Source organism: Leucopleurus acutus (genome assembly GCF_964270905.1).
Source record: "Leucopleurus acutus genome assembly, chromosome: 19".
NCBI lineage: Eukaryota > Metazoa > Chordata > Mammalia > Artiodactyla > Delphinidae > Leucopleurus > Leucopleurus acutus.
In genome coordinates this window covers 9635143-9654886 of record NC_139161.1, presented here as the reverse complement: position 1 = coordinate 9654886, position 19744 = coordinate 9635143, and the positions used below count along the sequence as shown (strand labels likewise).

Below are 19744 nucleotides of genomic sequence, written 5' to 3'. Positions count from 1 at the left end.
TGTTTTCATTTCTCTTGGGTAGATACTTAGGAGTGGAACTGCAGGACCTACGGTGACTCTGTGTTTCACCATTTGAGGAACTGACAGACTGTTTTACGAAACAGCTGCACCATTTCACATTTGCAGTATCTACTGTTTTTACAGTAGGAAAGATAATATCAGATGGAGAGAAGCGGATGAGGACAAAAATCACAATGCAGAGAGCTGACAACCTGACTGTGACATCACAGTAGCACAGGAAATGGCACTGGCGGAGACACACCTGGTTCAGGGACCTTATTGCCCTAGCCAATCAAAGGCTTCTGATTTTCTGTGTCCTTTTTTTGTCCTTGTCTCTAACACCCTTTAAAATGAGAGCCTCAGCCATCCTGCTGAGTCTCCACACTGCCCTCTAAGGGCTGTCTGGCCAAACTGCAGAGCTGCCGAAGCCCTTATTCAAGGAGGGAGAGCCTGCATCCTGTCGTGGGCGGCTCCTGGTGGAAAAGCGACCTCCGTGTGGGCTAGGACCTGCTTCCAGACATGCCCAGCTGAATCCTTACCCACGCTGAGGCTCTGTCTTAAAGGCCTCTACATCAGGCTTCACCAGCTCCCTGTTAATAGAAATAGGAGTGCCCTTTTCCTGGCACTGACGTTCTCCAAATGCTTTCCATGTGGGTTCCATTTAATCCTCACTACCCGCTATTATCCCCATTTTACAGATGAGGAAAACTGAGGAGTAGAGGCTGGAGCCGTGTTCCCAGGTCCCGTGGTGTGTGCCTGGACCCACTTTCACTTTCAAGCCGATTGTTAAACTTCGGTTGATGTCATGGTGGCAGCTTGAAATTGGCCAGAGGGGGAGTATTTACACCACAGAATTAGGGCAAACGCTACACACCAGAGCTTTTCCTCCCAGGAGAGCTGCTGGTCAGGCGTTTCTCAGCACACCCCTGACAGCGTCACAGTGCCAGGGAGTGGTGCAATGGTGCAGCCGGAATTTAGACCCTGGTCCACCTGACCCCTGGGTCTGTTACACTCTGCTTCTTCCATCATTGGTCCAGGTTTCGAAGTCTCACTGCCCCAACGCCTAACCCAGCAGTCCTCCACATGCACTGCTCGTTGGAATTCCACAGGGAGTTTGCAAAAATCCTGATGCCCGGGCGGCACCCCAGACCAATTCAAGCAGAATCTCCAGGGGTGGGGCCCCGGCATCGCATTTGTAAAGCTCCCTAGGAGAGTCCAGTGTGCAGCCAGGACTGAGAACCTGCCCTCCTCTGGGTCAAGGCAGACCTTTTGTTCCAGAGGTGCCAAATAGCCAGTCTGCACACACTCAGGAGAGCTGAGCCCCAGCAGCCGTGGTTGGTCACCTCCCTCGAGGTCAGTAGCCTCTGGACATTATTTCATCTCCTGGGGCCCTTCTCAGTCAATCAGACCTGCCTCTTGCCCCGAGATTCTGAGGAGCGGGGCACCGCCCTTTATTCCACGAGATGGGTGGTCCAGACCATGGGGCCCTTTGGCCGGATCCTGGGGCAGGATGGGGAGATGGCTTATGTCCAGCAGTCAGGAGCCCCAGCAGTGTCTCCGTGGAGCGTGGGGCTTGAGTCCTGCCCCGTTCCGCTTACCCCGAGAGTGCAAGGAAACCACAGGGCTGCTTAGCAGGTGGGTCCAGGACAAGAGCGGAGGTCCACGTGGTGGCCGCGTGGTGATTGTTTTCCTGGTGGTTGCTTTTCTTGCTTTTGGGGGACGTGGAGGGAAAATCAGTTGTGCTCAGACCCTTTTCTGAAAGGGAAGGACTTCAGGTCCGAAGGGAGCATCATGAGTCAAATGCAGAAAGGCTCACGATTTCAAGTCACTCGTGATAACACTGATATTTTTCCCACGCGGAAGCTCAGCCGTTCATATGTGCTATTTAACTTGTAACATGTATGTGACCTGTGCTGCTCCTACCACAGGCCCTTTCAATTGTCCCCAGGCTGAATGAGAAGACAGTTATACAAGTAATTGCCACACACATTTCAGAAGCTTGCTACACATGAAACCATCCAAATTGTAGCTCCACTTATAATAAAAATTAAAAACACTTGAAGGGGAATTCATGTGGTGACTGTGTGCCTATCATCCTGACTACCTCACATTTAGTATTGGAAGCAAGCAAGTGACATGGGACACATTTTAGTTCCCTAACTGGCCGTGGAACATAAGATTAATAAAAGGCACTTCCACTGGCGGCTGACTCACCCCATTACAGAGGGACCTCTCTAATCTGACTTCCTTCCCTGGCTCAGCGAGACAGCTCTGGAACAAATCTGTTTAATTTCTGAAGAACAGACTCTAGATCTTGTTTTCCTGGAGTCGGAATGGGCTAACCAAGAATCACGGGGCACAGTAAACCACTCAGCCAGCACTGGCTGCAGCCCCAGGAGTGACCACATAGCCTGGGGCAGCCCACCTCCTCCTGGGCTGATGACTCAACTTCACATGTTGAGTTGGCTCCGTGAGACGCTTGTGTTTAGGAACTGTTATGGAATCGGCCCTGTGATTTTCTTCTACAGTCCTCTCCTCCGGAAGGAAAAATAAACATACAACCCTCAGTTACAAATTTTAATTAATTCCTGTTTTTCTGTAGCCAAGAAAGACTTTGCTTTTTTTCCAAGGCAGACAGATGCTCACGTGCCCAACCAAGTCTTAATTACCTCTACTGAAAGGGGCCGCCTTTTAACATTCTGAGATGCTACACCATTTACACGTGCCAGTTAAAGCTCATGTGAGCCCAGTAACTGGGACCAATGAAACTATACAATTTCCATTTCATCTCTATGCCCTCTGTGGAAGTTTGAATTGGTGGTGAAAAGATTAAAGAGGAAGACAGCAAGAAAAAGGTAATGAAGCACATTGTTAGAACAGATACCCACGCCATCGTCAGCAGACTTTTATTGAGCCATTACTATGTGCAAGGAACTATGGATAAAAAAGGATTAAGACACAACCCTTACCCTTCGTGTTTATGAGCTGGTTAAGGAACAAGATACGTAAGAAAGGCAAAGAACGATGTGAAGTGGGATATTGGTGCCCGTCACCTGACACAGTGGAAGTTGCTCTGGAAGTCTGGAGGGAGAGACCAGACTGAGAACTCAGCCTGCCTCTGATGAATGACCAGGCTGGGCAAGGTAGTAAATGCCAGAAGAAACCAGGCTGTGGGAAGGAGTTACTTGCCATCTGTCCATTTTGCTCCTCATCTATTCTGAACTCATAGAAAGTTGCTACAGGCCTAGGAAAAAAAAATAGCTATTTTTGAAGTTTAAGGCCACCCAGACGTATATTTTTTTAGTTATTAGGATCAGAATGAATGCTGCAGTAGTCATTCTGCTCCTTGATACCTTTCTTTACCTGGAATGTCATACAACTCTAAACAGATACAAAGAAAAATAGAGCTCCTGAAGGTAAGAGGCGTGTTTAAAGAAGAGGTAAGAGCATGAGAATTCATACCTGGGGACCGCTTCCTGCCACCTGCCCAGCAAAGGATTGGCAGGTGGCAAAGGATGTCACTGGTGCCGCTCGCAGCCTCAGGCAGCCCATCTCATCTTTCCCCTGGCAATAGATTTCTGTTTCACTTCCTCCCGACAGGGCACGGTTGACGACAAGCTGCATCAGTGCTTCGCTGAGCTATGTTTCTATTAGGAGATTGTCCGTGGCCAGAGCTATGCCTGAGATCATTAAGTCAGATGCACTGCAGCTTTGTCAAGCCGAGGTGCTCAGGGTGCAGCCCGGGGCTCCTCTCTGCCTCTGAGGGAATCGCGTGTCGCTCTCTGCCAGGCTCTGGTGTCATCACTGGGTATCTGTGCCTCTTGACAAGGTGCCATTGTAGCAGGAGGGATAAGATTTTAGACGACCTCCCTGGCCCTCGTTAGGTTCTGTCAGTCACCAGAATACACTGGCTTGTCTTTTTCTCCTGCTCAGCTAATGCCCGGGCTGTCACCAATGAGAACTCTTCACAAAAGGAGGAAGGGGGCTGAGTCAGGAGCCTAAGGTACCACAGCGTCTCATCATCCCCAATAAAAGGAATTCAGGGCAGATTTCTGATTTTATAAAATTCTATTTTTACTGTTCATAACGGAACAACCCAGAATTACAAGTTCAACATCAAATGGAGGAAATGCTTAGGAATAAATATTTGGTGGAAAGAAACCAGGAAACAATACAATCTACGTACAACATGATCTTGTGTGTGTGAATACGTGTGCATAAAAGAATATTGGAAGGAAATGCATCAAAATTTAGCTCTAGGTAATGAAAAGAGAGAAGTTTTTAAAAATTATTTCCTACCGGACTTCCCTGGTGGCGCAATGGTTAAGAATCCACCTGCCAGTGCAGGGGACACGGGTTCGAGCCCTGGTCCGGGAAGATCCCACATGCCATGGAGCAACTAAGCCCGCATGCCACAACTACGGAGCCTGCGCTCTAGAGTCCGTGAGACACAACTACTGAGCCTGCGTGCTGCAACTACTGAAGCTTGTGTGCCTAGACCCTGTGCTCTGCAACAAGAGAAGCCACCACAACGAGGAGCCTGCGCACCACAGTGAAGAAAGCCCGTGCGCAGCAACGAAGACCCAACACAGCCATAAATAAATAAATAAATTTTTTAAAAAAATTATTTCCTACCTTTTCTAAGTTTTCTACAGTGAGCTTGCATTCTCTTTATACTCAGAATAAATATTCCACAGTGTATGAGTGTGCTCGGGTTGCTATAACAAAAACCACAGACTGGTTAAACAACAGAAATTTATTTTCTCACAATTCTGGAGTCTGGAAGTCCAAGATCAAGATGTTGGCAGGGTTGGTTTCTTCTGAGGCCTCTCTCTGTGGCTTGTGGATGGCCACTTTCTCCCTGTGTCCCCACATGGTCGTCCCTCTTTGTCTGTCTGTGTCTAATCTCTTCCTCTTATAAGGGCACCAGTCCTATTGGATTAGGATTCACCCTAATGACCTCATTTTAATCAATTCTTGAAAGGCCTTCTTTCCTAATTCAGTCACATCCTGACGTGCTAGGGGTAAGGGCTTCAACATCTGAATTTTGGAGGGGACACAACTGAGCCCACAGCACACGGTACTGTCAGAACTGACCCTCCCTATGCCCAAGCCACATCCAAATGCAGGAGAAGGATGAGAACCCAGGACTCGTCCTGAGCTTGGTGACCCCTGTCTACTCAGGAAAGGCCGAGGGGAACGGCAAGATGCACATCACCCTCTGCGACTTCATCGTGCCCTGGGACACCCTGAGCACCACCCAGAAGAAGAGCCTGAACCACAGGTACCAGATGGGCTGTGAGTGCAAGGTAAGCCGCCACTACCTCCTCCCACGCTTCGCCTCACCACCACCTCCTCCAGGTGGGTGGACTGCTGGGATTTGATCCCTGGCTTTCCTGGGCCTCTCAGTCCTTGGGGTCCCAACTTAGGCCCGGGCTCTGGGGAGGTGTGGCCTACCCACAAGTGAGGATGTCCAGCCAGGGACATTTGGGAGGTGAGGGGAATCTGACCATGTGGCCTGTGGCTTCTAGGAAGGAAGCCTTCTAGGAGGAGGAGTTTCGTGGGGAGAACATGGTCCTAGGAGTATCTTTCTACAAATGTACAAGGGCAGAGAATTGTGTGCCTTGTGAAAGAGTGTCCCGGGTGCTATGCTTTTGCCAACATACCAGCCATTTCCATGCGTGGGTCCGTGTAAATGTGGGGTCTGTGTGCTGAAGCCCCAGCCCCTCTTCTTAAAAGCAGCCCAGGGGTTGCACCAAACACAGTTACAGCGGCGCTAATGCTTAGAAGCAGCCGTAGAAGGTGAGATCTCCTCCACGGCCCGCAGGCTCCCATCCTGTTGTCTGCTGACACATCAGCACTGCCCCTCCCCCTGCCCCAGCACAGGATGCGAGTCTGGGTCCCGAAGATGCTGGCCCAGCGCAGCCCTGTGTGAGGCTGCGGGGATTGGCCTCTGCCGGTTGGCGCTGCTTGTGCCGCCCTCCTGCCCATCCTGGTAGATGGGCCCTCCTGTCCTTAGCTTGTTCAGAACGTGAATTCCGACCTACAGCTACACGTAGGTCCAGCGAACTCCTCTGTGCCCAACATGAAGTTAAGAAGCGAGTTCCTCGTTTTTCCTTGCTTGGCCTGAAGGTGTTCACCTTCCTGTGAACTCAGCTTCTTTTGCCAAAATGCTACTTGCCGATCCCCTCTAAACCCATGCGTGCTTGGGAGCAAGACAACGTCCTTTTAATTTGATTTGAACCTATCCAGTAGATTCAAGACCCTTTATTGTTATTATTGTTATACTCCCAGGAGGGCAGGGCTGAGCTGAAGCCAGTTTGTTATGCTCAGAGAAGGTAGACCAGATGGCCCAAAGTGGAGGAGCGTTCGCAGTTGCTGGGGGTGCAGAGACTGTGTACTGTCCCGCCTTGGGCAGGCTGCCTACTACCATTTGGAGAGTATGGGGCTCAGGAAAGGCTCCTGATGGAGCAGGCTGGACTCCAGTCCCAGCTCCCTCCCTTCCTGGTGCACTCACTTGGTCATTCATTCTGCAAACTGCCCTTGAGCACCGTCGCCAGGTGCGTTGCCAGGTTCTGGAGATGCCCCCGTGAGTGGCCTTGGTCCCTGACCGAATCCACCTCTGCGTCCCCCTTCCTAGATCACGCGCTGCCCCATGATCCCGTGCTACATCTCCTCTCCGGACGAGTGCCTCTGGATGGACTGGGTCACGGAGAAGAGCATCAACGGGCACCAGGCCAAGTTCTTCGCCTGCATCAAGAGAAGCGACGGCTCCTGTGCGTGGTACCGTGGAGCGGCACCCCCCAAGCAGGAGTTTCTGGACATCGAGGACCCGTAAGCAGGCCACCAGCACCCCTGTGGCCAATTGAAAGCCTCCAAGAGTTCAGACTGGTCCAGCTCCGACATCCCTTCCTGGAAACAGCATGAATAAAACAGTCATCCAAGTGGGTCTAAATTAGTGTGATTCTCCTCCCCACCCCCGTTTTCCTTTTCAACATCGTTGTGGGTCTGGAGGCAGAGGTGGGTCCCATACCCCACCCGCCAGCCTGGACACTGCGCAACTCGGTCTCCCATCCTTGAGCGCGGGCAGGGGCAGGACGCTTGGGCTTCCCTCCCAGGCCCAGCCTTGGCACTGTCACAAACGCTGAGCAGGCGGCGACTTAAGGGTCCCCTAGCCTGGTCAGGGCAGAGCCTGGAAGTGTGCATTTTGTAGAAACTTTTGAGGGTCGTTGCCAGACTGTGTAGCAGGCCTACCAGGTCCCTTTCCTCTTGAGAGGGGCATGTCCCTCAGTTCCTGCAGCTTCCACCTCTGGCCCTAGGGTGGCAGCCCCTGCCCCTTGTAAGTGCCCTGTACCCCCGCAGACTCCCCCATGCCCACCACGGACTCCCAGTACCTGTGACTTCTGTGTGTCTGGGAGCAGCCCTGGACCGGTGGCTTGCTCTTAATGGAGCCCCAGTTAATTGTATTAATCTGCAGAATTCCATCGGGAGCCTCCCTCCCAGACCTTGTAGCGATGCAGGGACAAGGAGCTTCAGCTCCAGCCAAGTCCTTTGATTCCCATCCCTGGCCCCCAACACACCCCAGCCCTTGGCGGAACCTGCCACGTTCTGCCCTGGGGCAGACATTTGCGGGGGCGGGGCTTGGCTGCCCTTGTAGTTCCTTACTGAGCTGCTGAGGCCCCTCGCTCCCTGCTTCTCTTTCTGGCCTCCGGCATCTAGGTGGAGGGGCGCGAATTTGCTTGGCGAGGGGTTGTGTGTGGCTGGTGGCATGAGCTGGCTGTGCCGTCTGCACATCCTGAGGACATCAAAAGCTGGGTCCCGCTCTGTCCCCCAACACGCCTCAGAGGCCCCCAAGCAGGTGCCAGAGGTTTAGAGTATGACCTCCCTCAAAGACTGACTGTCACTGTGCCATGCGGGGGTTCCCGAGAGTGAAGTTAACGCAGCGTAGAATGAAGTCCTCCCCAGGGAAGGACGGATTTGGGAGGGAGGTGGCGTCAGTAAAATTCTCATTGCTTTCTGGGCCTCCAGGACTCTGTGGCCAGCTTTAAGAGACATTCTTCTAAAGATGAATTTTTAGAGAATATGTGAACCCAAATTACAAGTGTACCCACCTCTGCTTATATTTCTTGTATTACGAAGATCTCTCGGTTAAGAAAGTTCATAGGGAACTAGGGAACCTATCTGTTCCCTAAAGGTGGTTTCCTGATGCCAGTAAACTGGGAGTTAGCAGAGGCAGAAATTTCTCAGCAACAGTAAAGATAATCTCCTTTTTCTTCCCACTTGTGTTCTAAAGATAAACTGTTCTGAGTTTATCATGCACGCTATATGCAAACACACACAGTGAAACTGAAGTCTGTCAGCCTGGGAGTGGTCCTTCTGCAGAATTCTTCCAAAGTCATCTTCTAAGCCTGCTCTATTCTGCGGTGACCCCAAAGCACCTGTAAGACTCCTGACCTCCCCCACCAGTGGCATGCAGCCCCCATGCCTACCCGGGACCTGGTCAGCACAGATTTTGATGACTCCCTTTCTAGGGCAGACTAGGGGACTCTCCAGGAATCCGGCCCGCTCCAAGGGCGTCTTCATGCTGTACAGTGATAGAAAGTTTGTAAGATGTCATAATGGACCAGTCCTTGTGATTTCAGTATATACGAGAACACCAGACCCTCCAATCAGTATAACACCCCACCCCCATCTGCTTCCTGTACGGTGTTATCATATGTAACATTTACTCCTGTTTCTGCTGATTTTTTTAAATGTGTTGGTTTGTTTCTGACATCAGTTGTAATCATTCCTGTGCTGTATTTTTTATTACCCTTGGTAGGGGTTAGACTCGCACCTTTTTTTTTCAAAGGTTTCTGCATCGTGGGAGCAGTGGACCCAGAGTGGAAATGGCGCGGTAGCTAGCCTATGATGGTGATTCCTTCAGACCTTTTCTTCAGTTCCTTGAGTATCGTTGATTTTCCGTCTCCCATCTTTTGTTCTCCAGTTCCAATTATTACGAGGCAAAGAATCTTTGAGTAGGTTGGTTCTAAAAGATGGCCTTTATATTCAGTCTACGCACATCCGTCTTGTAGCCATGCTGAGCAGAAAAAAAAAGTCAAGATGAAGTACCTGGTGGTGGCCGAGAGAAGCCACTCAGATACCCTCAAGGGTAAATAGTTGCCGTATATATATAGTTTAAGAAGGCTGCATTCAGCATTGTTTAATTTATATGTTATGTTCTAAGCACTGCTCTTTCCTCCCTCTATACTTCTGCAAGCAACTCAAAATATTTAAAATAAAGTTTACATTGTAGTTATTTCCAAATCTTGGCTTGATAAGTATTAAGAAATATCGGACTTGCCGCCGTAATTTAAAGCTTTGTTGATCTTGTTCGTTTTTGTTTGGATTTTTTTGTTTGTTTTTTTTTTTTTTACTTTTGGGGCAATGTGATTTTGCTGGAATATGAAGTCTGAGACCTTCCTGTGCTGGGAACACGTGAGAGTTGTTGAAAGTCGACAAGCAGACAGCGCATGTCTCCGATGCCTTGTGTCATTCTCGAGTGACCGCTCGGTCCGTGGACAATAAACAGTATTATCAACGAGAGCGCTGGCTATCTCTGTGTGATCGTGTCTGACGTTCCGAGCTGCCGCTTTCTAGATTAGGAACACGGGAGGGTGCGGGTTGGTTTATCCCCTGAGAAGCAGGCCTGGGTGCTTAGAGGCCTAGGTGGGATGTGGCAGAGAGTGGGGCAGACGACAGGGAATATGGTTTCTTAAACTGGCCAAGAGGCAGGACGGGGCCCCTTCATTCAGCACATACTTCTCCCTTTCTGTTACGGAGCACTTCACACACACACACACACACACACACACACACACACACACACACACACACACACTCACACATGAAAGCAGAGCCCTGCAACCATCTTGCATCGTCCACAATGAACCCACTGTCTTTCTTCTCTTCCTGTACCCACTCCCCCAACCACCCTGCCCGAGATTATCAGTAAGGGAAGATTCCAGATGTCAAACAGTTTTATCTGTAAATGTTTCAGTACATATCTCTAAAAAAACAAGAACTATCCTTTTAATATTTATTTTTTGACTTGGCTGTGCCGGGTCTTAGTTGCGGCACATGGGATCTTTAGTTGTGGCGTGTGGGATCTAGTTCCCTGACCAGGGATTGCAACCTGGGCCCCCTGCATTGGGAGCGTGGAGTCTTAGCCGCTGGACCACCAGGGAAGTCCCAAAACAAAAACTATTTTAAAAACATTTCCGAAATACTTTTATCACACCTTGAAAACATAATTAGAATCCATGAATGTCATGGAAGATCTAGTCAGTGTTCAGACATCTCTGATGGTCTCGTAAATTTTTTTTTATAGTTTGTTGTTTTCAATCAGGATCCAAATAAGGTCCCTACATTGCAGTCGCTCCCTCAAGTCCCTTCCCCTGCCCCCTGCCCCCCCTCCCTTCTCTCCCCCCCAAGCTGGGAAAAATGGTCCCATCATCATTCTTTTTATTAACTTATTTACTTATTTATTTTTGGCTGTGTTGGGTCTTCGTTGCTGCCTGCGGGCTTTCTCTAGTTGCTGTGAATGGGGGCTATTCTTCATTGCGGTACACGGGCTTCTCATTGCGGTGGCTTCTCGTGTTGCGGAGCACAGGTTCTAGGCACAGGGGCTTCAATAGTTGTGGCGCATGGGCTTAGTTGCTCCGCAGCATGTGGAATCTTCCCGGACCAGGGATCAAACACGTGTCCCCTGCATTGGCAGGCGGATTCTTAACCACTGCGCCACCAGGGAAGTCCCCCCATCATCATTTAAACTTTAACCGAGTCTCATATCACTGCGAGTCACCATATGAAAGTCCGTTCATGGTATGTTCGAACACATGACCACCCTCTGGCCCATTTGTAGAATTTGTTATTCCAGGGACAAGCTGGAAGATTCATGTTTGCCATTTTCTGTAGCAGATCCCTAATCAGCAAGAACAAACTCATAGCTGCCTCATGAGGCAGTAAAGAGTTAGTGAGACAAAGCATTAAATGCCATCCACTGCAGGAACATCTGGATTGTTCTTTCCATGTGATGAGATCTATGGGGGAAATGGTTCAGAGGCGTATTAGAATAATATTGAATAATACAAACACTTTCTGTGTCATACAAATGACCTTACTTGGCATTGGTGCCCGTCCCAACCTGCAGACCACATTTGGGGTCTTAACACAAACGTTTCATTCATTTTATGTGTTTAGGTCAAATGTGACTTTTTAAAAACACTTCTTGTGGAAATTTTCCAACACAGACAGAAACACAGAATGACAAAACGAACTCCATGCACTCATGATCCGGTTTCAACAATTTTCCCAGTTTTCTTGATCTTTGCAGGCAGTTTTACATCAGTCTGAAGACCCACATACGGGGTAACCAGATTGTTAGGGATTCTACCAGACACCACTGTTTCCCCCTCAGCCTTGCTCATTCTGCGAAAGAAAAGCAATGGGGGCAACTGAGGACAACCTGCTCTCTGGTCGGAACCCCCAACGGACACGTGGGCTCAAAGTGGAAACACGGCAGCAGCCTCTGCAGGATCCAGTTCGCAAGACCATGATCGGGGGTGGGGGTGGGGTGGGGGACAGGGCGGCAGTGGGAGAACCATCAGGGCTGGTGAAAATCCTTCAGACGTTTGAGGGGCACTATCTTTTCCCTCCTAATTATTCCTGGATCTGTTTATCTGATCTAACTTAAAATCAAACCAAGATGGTGGAGCTGCAATATTTCAGTAGGGTCAGCTTTATCCTAACAGCGACGTGCTGTTGCCATGGTTTTACATCAAGACTTTCAAGTTCACGGACAGATCTATCTCTGGCCTTGGGTTCAAGCTTCAAGCCGACCCATAGCTCACCCTGTCACAGGCAGTTGCCTTGAATCATCTTGCAGTGAAAGGCAGTGCTTTGATTTGGGGAATCATTTAGCTCTAATAGCTTTCTTCCTCCAAGAAACAAATTGTGGGGAAAAGAAAAAAAAGACATTCAGAAACAGGAGAGAATTCTGCTTGTTTTCATTCAGTAACAACTTGGAGGAATGTTTCTTTCTAATTAAATGAAACAGAAGCGTGAACCAAATCCAAGTCGGAGTCTGCAGAATGGTGGGGTGTCACGTGGGGGTCAAAATCAGAGAAAGGGTGAGTGTTATAGAGGATCTGAGGACAGGATCCAGGATGGGATGCAGAGGGAAGGCTGCATACATCACCTAGAAAGAAAGCTGAAAGTTTCTTTTTTATTTTTAGGCCAATCAACGTGTCCTTGCTTTGTCCTTTGAAGTGAAGTTGGGTGGTGGGGCTGGGCGGGTGGGCAGCAGGAATGAGATTCCAACCAGAGAGGCTCCCTGGAGACTTAGCCCCCAGCGTTTGTATCGGGTGCTGGTCAGGTTGGCGCCCTCTGCCCAGCGTGTAGCAAAACCCCAGACTCCCAGAGCAGAAGCAGGTTTCAACATCCACAAACAGTTGGGGCACGGGAGCCACTCTTATTAGAAATCCGCGCTCCCAGACCTCGGAAGCAGACCTTCCAGGGGGAGAGAGGTCTCGGGCCTGCCGTGATAACTCTTTTTCGCGTATGAGTCCTTTCCATCTTCCTCCATGATCTGTCCCCAGTGCAGGAGACTCTGCTCCTAAACTCCCAGGGGCAACTGCTTAGGAAATCATTCTGTTAAACCTAATAATTCCAGTCATAGCTAACGTTTATCCCACGCCAGGACTTGTGCTAAAGGTTTCACGTACATGATCTCATTTAACATCTGCCAACTCTGAGGGGTGGTTCTCTCACCTTCCCATTGGATAGATGGGGAAACCGGGGCCTGGGAAGCTTGAGTTACCGGTCACCCAGCCGTTCAGCACTGGAGCTGGGATTTGAACCCAGGCAGAGTCAGAATCCTGGGCCCAGCTCTTCAGTAGGACATACGCCTGCCCTGCTTCCCCAGCCTCTCTAAGGACCACGGACAGAGCCTCCAACAAGGACGTGGCTCAGGTAGAAGCAGGTTATCCTCCACAGATCGACGCCCACCCAGCAGCAGGTGGGGACCCTTTCCTTCCACTTGCAGGAAGAGCCTTGTAGTGGTTTGTTTTTATGTGTTTTTTCCCCCCAGGACAAAGGCAGATTTCTCTCCCTTTTTCTGAATTTTGAAACAATGACAGCAAAATCCTAGTCTCAGTGAAGACACTTGATCACACCAAGATACCTTGTTCCAAGTTGTAATTTCTAAACTTAAAAAAAGAATAAAATTCAATTATCTGGGAAATTCATCCCTGTGTGCTTTCTCTTCCAAACCAGGACACTTCTGAGCGAGAAAGCGGGTGCTATTAACAATTAGTAGTATCAAGAGGTGTACAGAAGCACTGTCCTGGGCAAACTGCTAAGTGTCACCCTGTCATCATGGGACACCTTCCAAACACTCCTCTGCTGTATTCCCAGTTGCTAGAGTTCATCCTCAGATGCAGCACGCCCACAACCCTGGGGCCCGAAAGCCTTATCCTACCTTCCTGTGATCTGAGAGCGAAGGTGTACCAGTTAAGGCAGCTCTGGATACCGTAGCAAATGAGCCCAGTATCCTAGGGACGAACACAAAGGAGTTTATTTCTTGCCAAGACCAATGGGGATGTTTGGTGGGTGCCCTCCAAGGCTGATTCAGAACCTGGGTTCTTTCCCTCAGTGTCCTTCACCACCTTCTGGAGCCTCGGAGTCCTTGGTTTTCAGCCAGAAAGAGGAGGGGAGAGGAGGCACCATAGATTCTTAGCCTCCCTGGCTTGGGGGTGACATCTGCCACCTCTTCTCCCAGGTACTAGACAGACTGAGTCGCCATTCAACCATTCAACACCATTCAACAGGCAGCTTCGGGCCATGGCCCCTCTGCCTCTACCCACCTGCTTCCCAGGCAGGCCCAGACACGGCAAGGAGGAGTCTAGGTGGGCCTACTATGTGTTCCCTGGGCAGTGCTGGGGGCGGAGGGCTCAAAAGCAAGGTGGTGCCAGGAGTTGAAAGGCAGGGTCTTGGGCTTCCCTGGTGGCGCAGTGGTTGAGGGTCCGCCTGCCGATGTGGGGGGCACGGGTTCGTGCCCTGGTCCGGGAGGATCCCGCGTGCCGCGGAGCAGCTGGGCCCATGGGCCGTGGCCGCTGGGCCTGCGCGTCCGGAGCCTGTGCTCAGCAGCGGGAGGGGCCGCAGCGGTGAGAGGCCCGTGTACCACAAAAAAAATAAATAAATAAAAAATAAATTAATTAATTAATTTAATTTCATTAAATAAAAATAAATTTAAAAAGGCAGGGTCTTGAACACTCTTGCAAAGTTTGTATAATCTAGTCCTGAGGCCAAAAAGATGCAAGCAGTGCTTTGAGGACAGTAACAGAGCTGTGCAAAGTGCCCCTGTGCTACAAAGGAAAACCAGAGCCACCTGAGGGGAAAGGAGCAGATCAAACCAAGCCCAGCAGCGGGAGCAACACCCAGACGGATCAAGTGAGAGGCCTTGTGGGGGAGTTTGGGGGAGGCAGGCGGGTGTGCAGAGGGGTGTTACGAGAGCCGTGGGGATGGGTGATCTCACGGCTTCCCTAAGGATTCAAGCAGGATTTCAGTATTAGCAGGTGGGGAAAGCTGCCCTCAAACACACAGGGAAAGTACACGCCTGTGGCATTTATGCTGGGTGAGTTTTCTTAGAGAGGAAGCTTTGTCTGGGAGCGGAAGGAAGAGGCAGCCGAGTGGCCACAGCCGACACAGGGATTTAAAGTCCATTGGCTACTTTTTGGCCAAACCACCGAACACAGGCCCAATTCCATGGCAGCCCATCTGCGTGCAGGGGAAAGAAGGCCTAAAACAAAACTCTGGGAGCCCTGCCACGTGGCTTTTCCTTGGTAAGTTCAACCAGACCCGGGTTTGGATGTAACTTGGCAGTCTCTAGAAACTGGAAATTGTTAGGGTTGTGTAGGCCCAGCAGCAGCGGCTCACAGGAACCAAAACTCACAGTGACTGATGTAAAGGTCAGAAGAACAATGATTACTTTACAGTTAGAAATGTGACACAGGTCTTTCCAGAAATTAGCTTAAATCTTTGGTCATCTACAGGCTGTGAAACCGGGGGAGGGGTCCAGTCCCTTTTACGTCAACCTCCAAAGTAAGGAGCCCCCAGGTGACTTCTGGGCAACAATACTGTTACTTTGTTAATGCACCTTTTTTAAGGTAAGTTCTAATTTGATTCATTTTGGTTACAGCTTTATTTTTTTTTAAATTGAGAATGCTTTATTCTTTCATCTTCAGTGTTTCTCCAGTTTTCTCTTTCAGGATTTAGAGATTATTCAATTGTCTCATCTCTAGCATTTTTTTTTTTTTTTTTTTTTTGCGGTACGCGGGCCTCTCACTGTTGTGGCCTCTCCCGCTGCGGAGCGCAGGCTCCGGACGCGCAGGCTCAGAGGCCATGGCTCACGGGCCCAGCCGCTCCGCGGCATGTGGGATCTTCCCGGACCGGGACATGAACCCGTGTCCCCTGCATCGGCAGGTGGACTCTCGACCGCTGTGCCACCAGGGAAGCCCTCATTTCCAGCATTTTATTTGCCATTTAGTTGGATTTCACATTTATCCAGTGTACCTCCAGCACACCGGTCCAGGGACACACCAATGAAATGAGACTTGATGGGGGAGGGAGGAGAAGTCCCGAGAACATTCCAATTGAATGTATAAGTGGAATGTGCCGCCAGCCCAAGGCAACACGAACCTAATGGCAGGGATGGAGGGAATCTAGGAAGACCTCTTGGTGGAAGTGGCACCAGAGGAGGTTGTTGAAGGACAAGTGGGAAAGGGAATTTTAGGCCAAAGACCAACCTGAGCCTGGAGTAGAGACAGCCTGATTGGGGTCTGGGGGGCACTTGGATTTAGCTCTGCTGAAGGATGCAGGGCAGGGAATGGCTGGGGAGGAGGGGGAAAGGCAGGCAAAAACCAGCCCCTGGGAGGCTATTAGAGACCATGCGAAGGAGCTTGGCTTTCCCATCAGCAGGAGGCAGGGGGAGGGGTGGACGGGAAAGGGTTTCAGACAGGAGTGAAATGGGTTCAGGTCGGCCTTTTAGATATATTATTCTGTTTGGCAGCTTGAGCAATGGACTTGGCTCTATTCCAGTAATGCAGGAGAGAGCGGAGAGCGGGTTTACTTGGGCAATTGGACTGAGGGGAGGGAATGGCTTGAGGAATATTTGGAAAGTAAAATTAGCAAAATTTGTTGAGAATTTACACGGGGTGAGGGAGAGAGGGGGAGTCCAGGATGCGGCCAGGCAGGTGATCGTTGGGGTTACTGTCTGTATCAGTCCAGGTCCAACCAGGAACACCAAAACCACTCTGCACAGCCTTTAAAACAGCAGGGATTAAGGTAGGGATTGGTGACAGCCTGATGGAAGAAACTCCCTGGGAAGCCAAGAAGGGAACAGCAGGAAGCTGTCAGCAGCTCGAGGGTGGAGGGGCAGAGGGAGGGGCAGCTCTTGTAGGCTGCCCTACAAAAGCCCAGGGTGAGGCCAGGTGGGAGGCTGCAACCACAGTATGTCTCTCTGGATGGAGTTGAAGCCGCTGCTGGAAACTCCACTCAAAGCAGAGAGGGAGGGGAAGAAAGGCCTGCTTCTCCTTTCGTCTGCCCATCAGTCTCAGCAGTGCCCCCAAGTGGCCGGACCCACTGGGAAACCAGCTGAAAAGGGCAAGGATTTGGTCTGAGCTCTAGCACAGCAGCCCAAGTAGGCAACAGGGCAGAAAGGAGAGGCAGTTTGGCGGGGGGAGGCGTTTCTGGGCATGGTGAATTTCGAGGTGGGACACCTCGAAAGGACACCCCCTTCTGGGGAAGGGGTGTCCAGGAGGCACTGGACCCACCTTTCCAAAGATTAGGAGGAGAGGTCTGTGTTGGCACATTTGGAATTTACCAGCCTACAGGAAGTAGTTAGTTGCAGTGGTGACAGCAATGGATGTACTCATACGTTAAGTATGTTACATAAAAGAAACATTCAAATTATTTTCCCAAATGATTGCATCATTTTACATTCCCTGCAGTTTTACAATCTATTTGCTTACACATTGTTTCCAATGTGTAGTCTTTTAGCTTCTAGCAGTTCCACAGAGTGTGGAACGTCAACTCATTGTGGTATTAATTTGCATTTCTCTGGTGACGTTTGAGATGGAGCATGTTTTAAAATTTTATTTATTTTATTATTTATTTTTGGCTGCGTTGGGTTTTCGTTGCTACGCGCGGGTATTCTCTAGTTGTGTCGATGGCCTTCTCATTGCGCTGGCTTCTCTTGTTGTGGAGCACGGGCTCTAGGCGCGCAGGCTTTAGTAGTTGTGGTGCGTGGGCTCAGTAGCTGTGGCTTGCGGGCCCTAGAGCGCAGGCTCAGTAGTTGTAGCGCCCGGGCTTAGTTGCTCTGCAGCATGTGGGGTCTTCCTGGACCAGGGCTCGAACCCATGTCCCCTGCATTGGCAGGCGGATTCTTAACCGCTGCACCACCAGGGAAGCCCAGGATGGAGCATTTTAGAAAAGACTTTCCTATGGGCCATGTGAACACACCTCTAGGAGATTCCACTTGGAAGCCTTCTAGGAGGGAATTTGACAGGGGAGTAGGGTGGGAGTGTGGGTGGCCAAAGGCTCCTCTCGACTTCCAGGTCTCAGATCACATTCTCAAGCAGCATGCGGGCCTTTTCAGGCAATAGCTTTGTCATCTAAGAAAAATTTCGGGGTTACCTCTGAGGGCCTGAGCTAAAGATGTGAACTTGGAGCCTGAGAAACCTGGGTTTAAACCACCACTTGCTTGCTGGGATCTTGCACACTCAGTTTTATCATCTGTAAAATGGAAACAATATCTTTTTGTAGGGTTGCCATGAGGATTAAATCAGATAGTGTGGGCAAGTGGCCAGCTTGGTATCTGGCACATCATATGAACTCAGCAACGGGAACAAATGTCATCAGTATTGTTATTAGAATCAAAGATCTGCTGGAGATCATCTTTATTTCACAGATGATCACATGGAGGCCCAAAAGAAGTGTCCAAAGCAACGCGCTAACTAGGGCAGAGCTGCGATAAAACTGAAGTCTCCGCATTCCTGGGCTACTTGCCAGCCCTTCGCCTCCCACCTGCTCCCACACTTTTTTTTTTTTTTTTTTTTTTTTGCGGTACGCGGGCCTCTCACTGCCGCGGCCTCTCCCGTTGCGGAGCACAGGCTCCAGACGTGCAGGCTCAGCGACCGTGGCTCACCGGCCCAGCCACTCCGCGGAATGGTGGGATCTTCCCGGACCGGGACACGAACCCGTATTCCCTGCATTGGCAGGCGGACTCGCAACCACTGCGCCACCAGGGAAGCCCGCTCCCACCCTTTTAATCACTCATTTATACATTGTATCAGACCTGGAAGAGTGACAAGGTCTTTGTCTGAATCATTGCTTTAGGGTGCAGAGTGGACTCCGGGACAAATCCCAATCTGAATCTCTGTAGTTGACGATTCTCACAGAAAGGGCAGAGCTCAACCTCAGGCTCCTGCGGGTCTGTTTATACTTGTTTGCTTTTTCAAAAACGAGCACTCGCCAAGTGATAACTACAGGTCAATTTTGTTCTAATTAAACCCATTCTCTCTCTCCACTGCCAGTGCCTGCTTGAAGGACTGTGCGGGGAATATAACGACTAGCTGCAGGTTTCTAGTTGCTTCACCCAGGATCGCCCAGCCTGCCCTTCACACTTGTCTGCCAAGGACACAGCAGATTGTGTTGTATACTCCAAGTGTTCCCTTTTAGGAAAAGTCGTTTTTTGTGGAGTAACAATATTCCTTTGCTTATGTGAGAGTATCTGGAGGTCAGGTCTGGGACTGCACTCTCTCCACCTGCCCTGCGGAACGGGACGGAAGGCAACCAAGTGGATTAGGTGAAAGACATTTTTAAAAGTACCGCAAAAGCAAAGCGCATTTGCAAACAGTCAACCAAAACTTTAACGTAGTCATCACGGGATGACGCTTCTGAAGGAAGGGAGTGGGGTCAGGGAATTGCACAGGGCCCGGGACACTGCAAAGGTCAAATACCATCGCTCCCGATCCCTTAATCCCAAGAGCATTTTGCTCCGCCCTCCGGGCTTCACTGGACCCGCTGCCCTCTTCTCGCCCGGCCTGTGTCTTGGTCACTAAATGCCCTAGAGGGTGCAATCAACCATCCCGCGCCACCGCCCCTACTGCAGGTGAGAAAGAAGTGCGCCCGGACGCCGTCCTAGGTGCGCGGGCTCGCCAGACCCGGAAGCAGGCACTTCACGTGCTCTGCGGGAACTCGGGGGGCGCCGGCCAAGGGGGCGGGGCGTCTCAGGCTCTGCGTGCTTTCGTCATCGCGTAGGCTGGCGGGGCCGCGGGATGGGGAGGTGACGTATAGGGCACGTAAAGTGGCTGCGGGCGGGTCCAGGGAATAGGGCGGAAACTAGCACCGCCTCTTAAAGTTGCCGGGGCCTTTCGGTGTGCCGCCTTGAGGACTGTGGACCGCGGTTCCTTTAAGCGTCGCCGTGACACGTGTGTGAGGCGGCGGAGGCCCGGATGGTGCGTGTGCGGGGCCCGTGCCGAGCCGACGCCAGCTCTGCGGGCCTGCAGCCGGGCCAGCGGCGGAGCCAGCTGCGGGCTTGGTAGGCTAGGGCCGGGTTGGGGCGGCGCGAGGGCCGGGTGGAGAGCTTCTGCGCCGCGGGGCGTGGGACTGTGACTCCCGACGCTGGGCGCACCGGCGAACGCTC

The 19744-nt window shown here is 50.8% G+C and overlaps 2 protein-coding genes across 2 annotated transcripts in view; both read left to right on the top strand.

The window, feature by feature from the left end:
- The window catches only part of TIMP2 (TIMP metallopeptidase inhibitor 2), a 52136-nt gene extending 42551 nt beyond the window's left edge, over positions 1 to 9585 (top strand). The window contains exons 4-5 of the mRNA XM_082860890.1: positions 5185 to 5309; positions 6641 to 9585. Coding sequence (XP_082717016.1) covers positions 5185 to 5309; positions 6641 to 6838 — 323 coding nt within the window. The 3' untranslated portion in view covers positions 6839 to 9585. The remainder of the gene's footprint in view (positions 1 to 5184; positions 5310 to 6640) is intronic.
- Positions 9586 to 19594: 10009 nt separating this feature from the next.
- The window catches only part of USP36 (ubiquitin specific peptidase 36), a 33380-nt gene continuing 33230 nt past the window's right edge, over positions 19595 to 19744 (top strand). The window contains exon 1 of the mRNA XM_082861237.1: positions 19595 to 19639. The gene's annotated coding sequence lies outside the window, so the exon portion shown is untranslated. The remainder of the gene's footprint in view (positions 19640 to 19744) is intronic.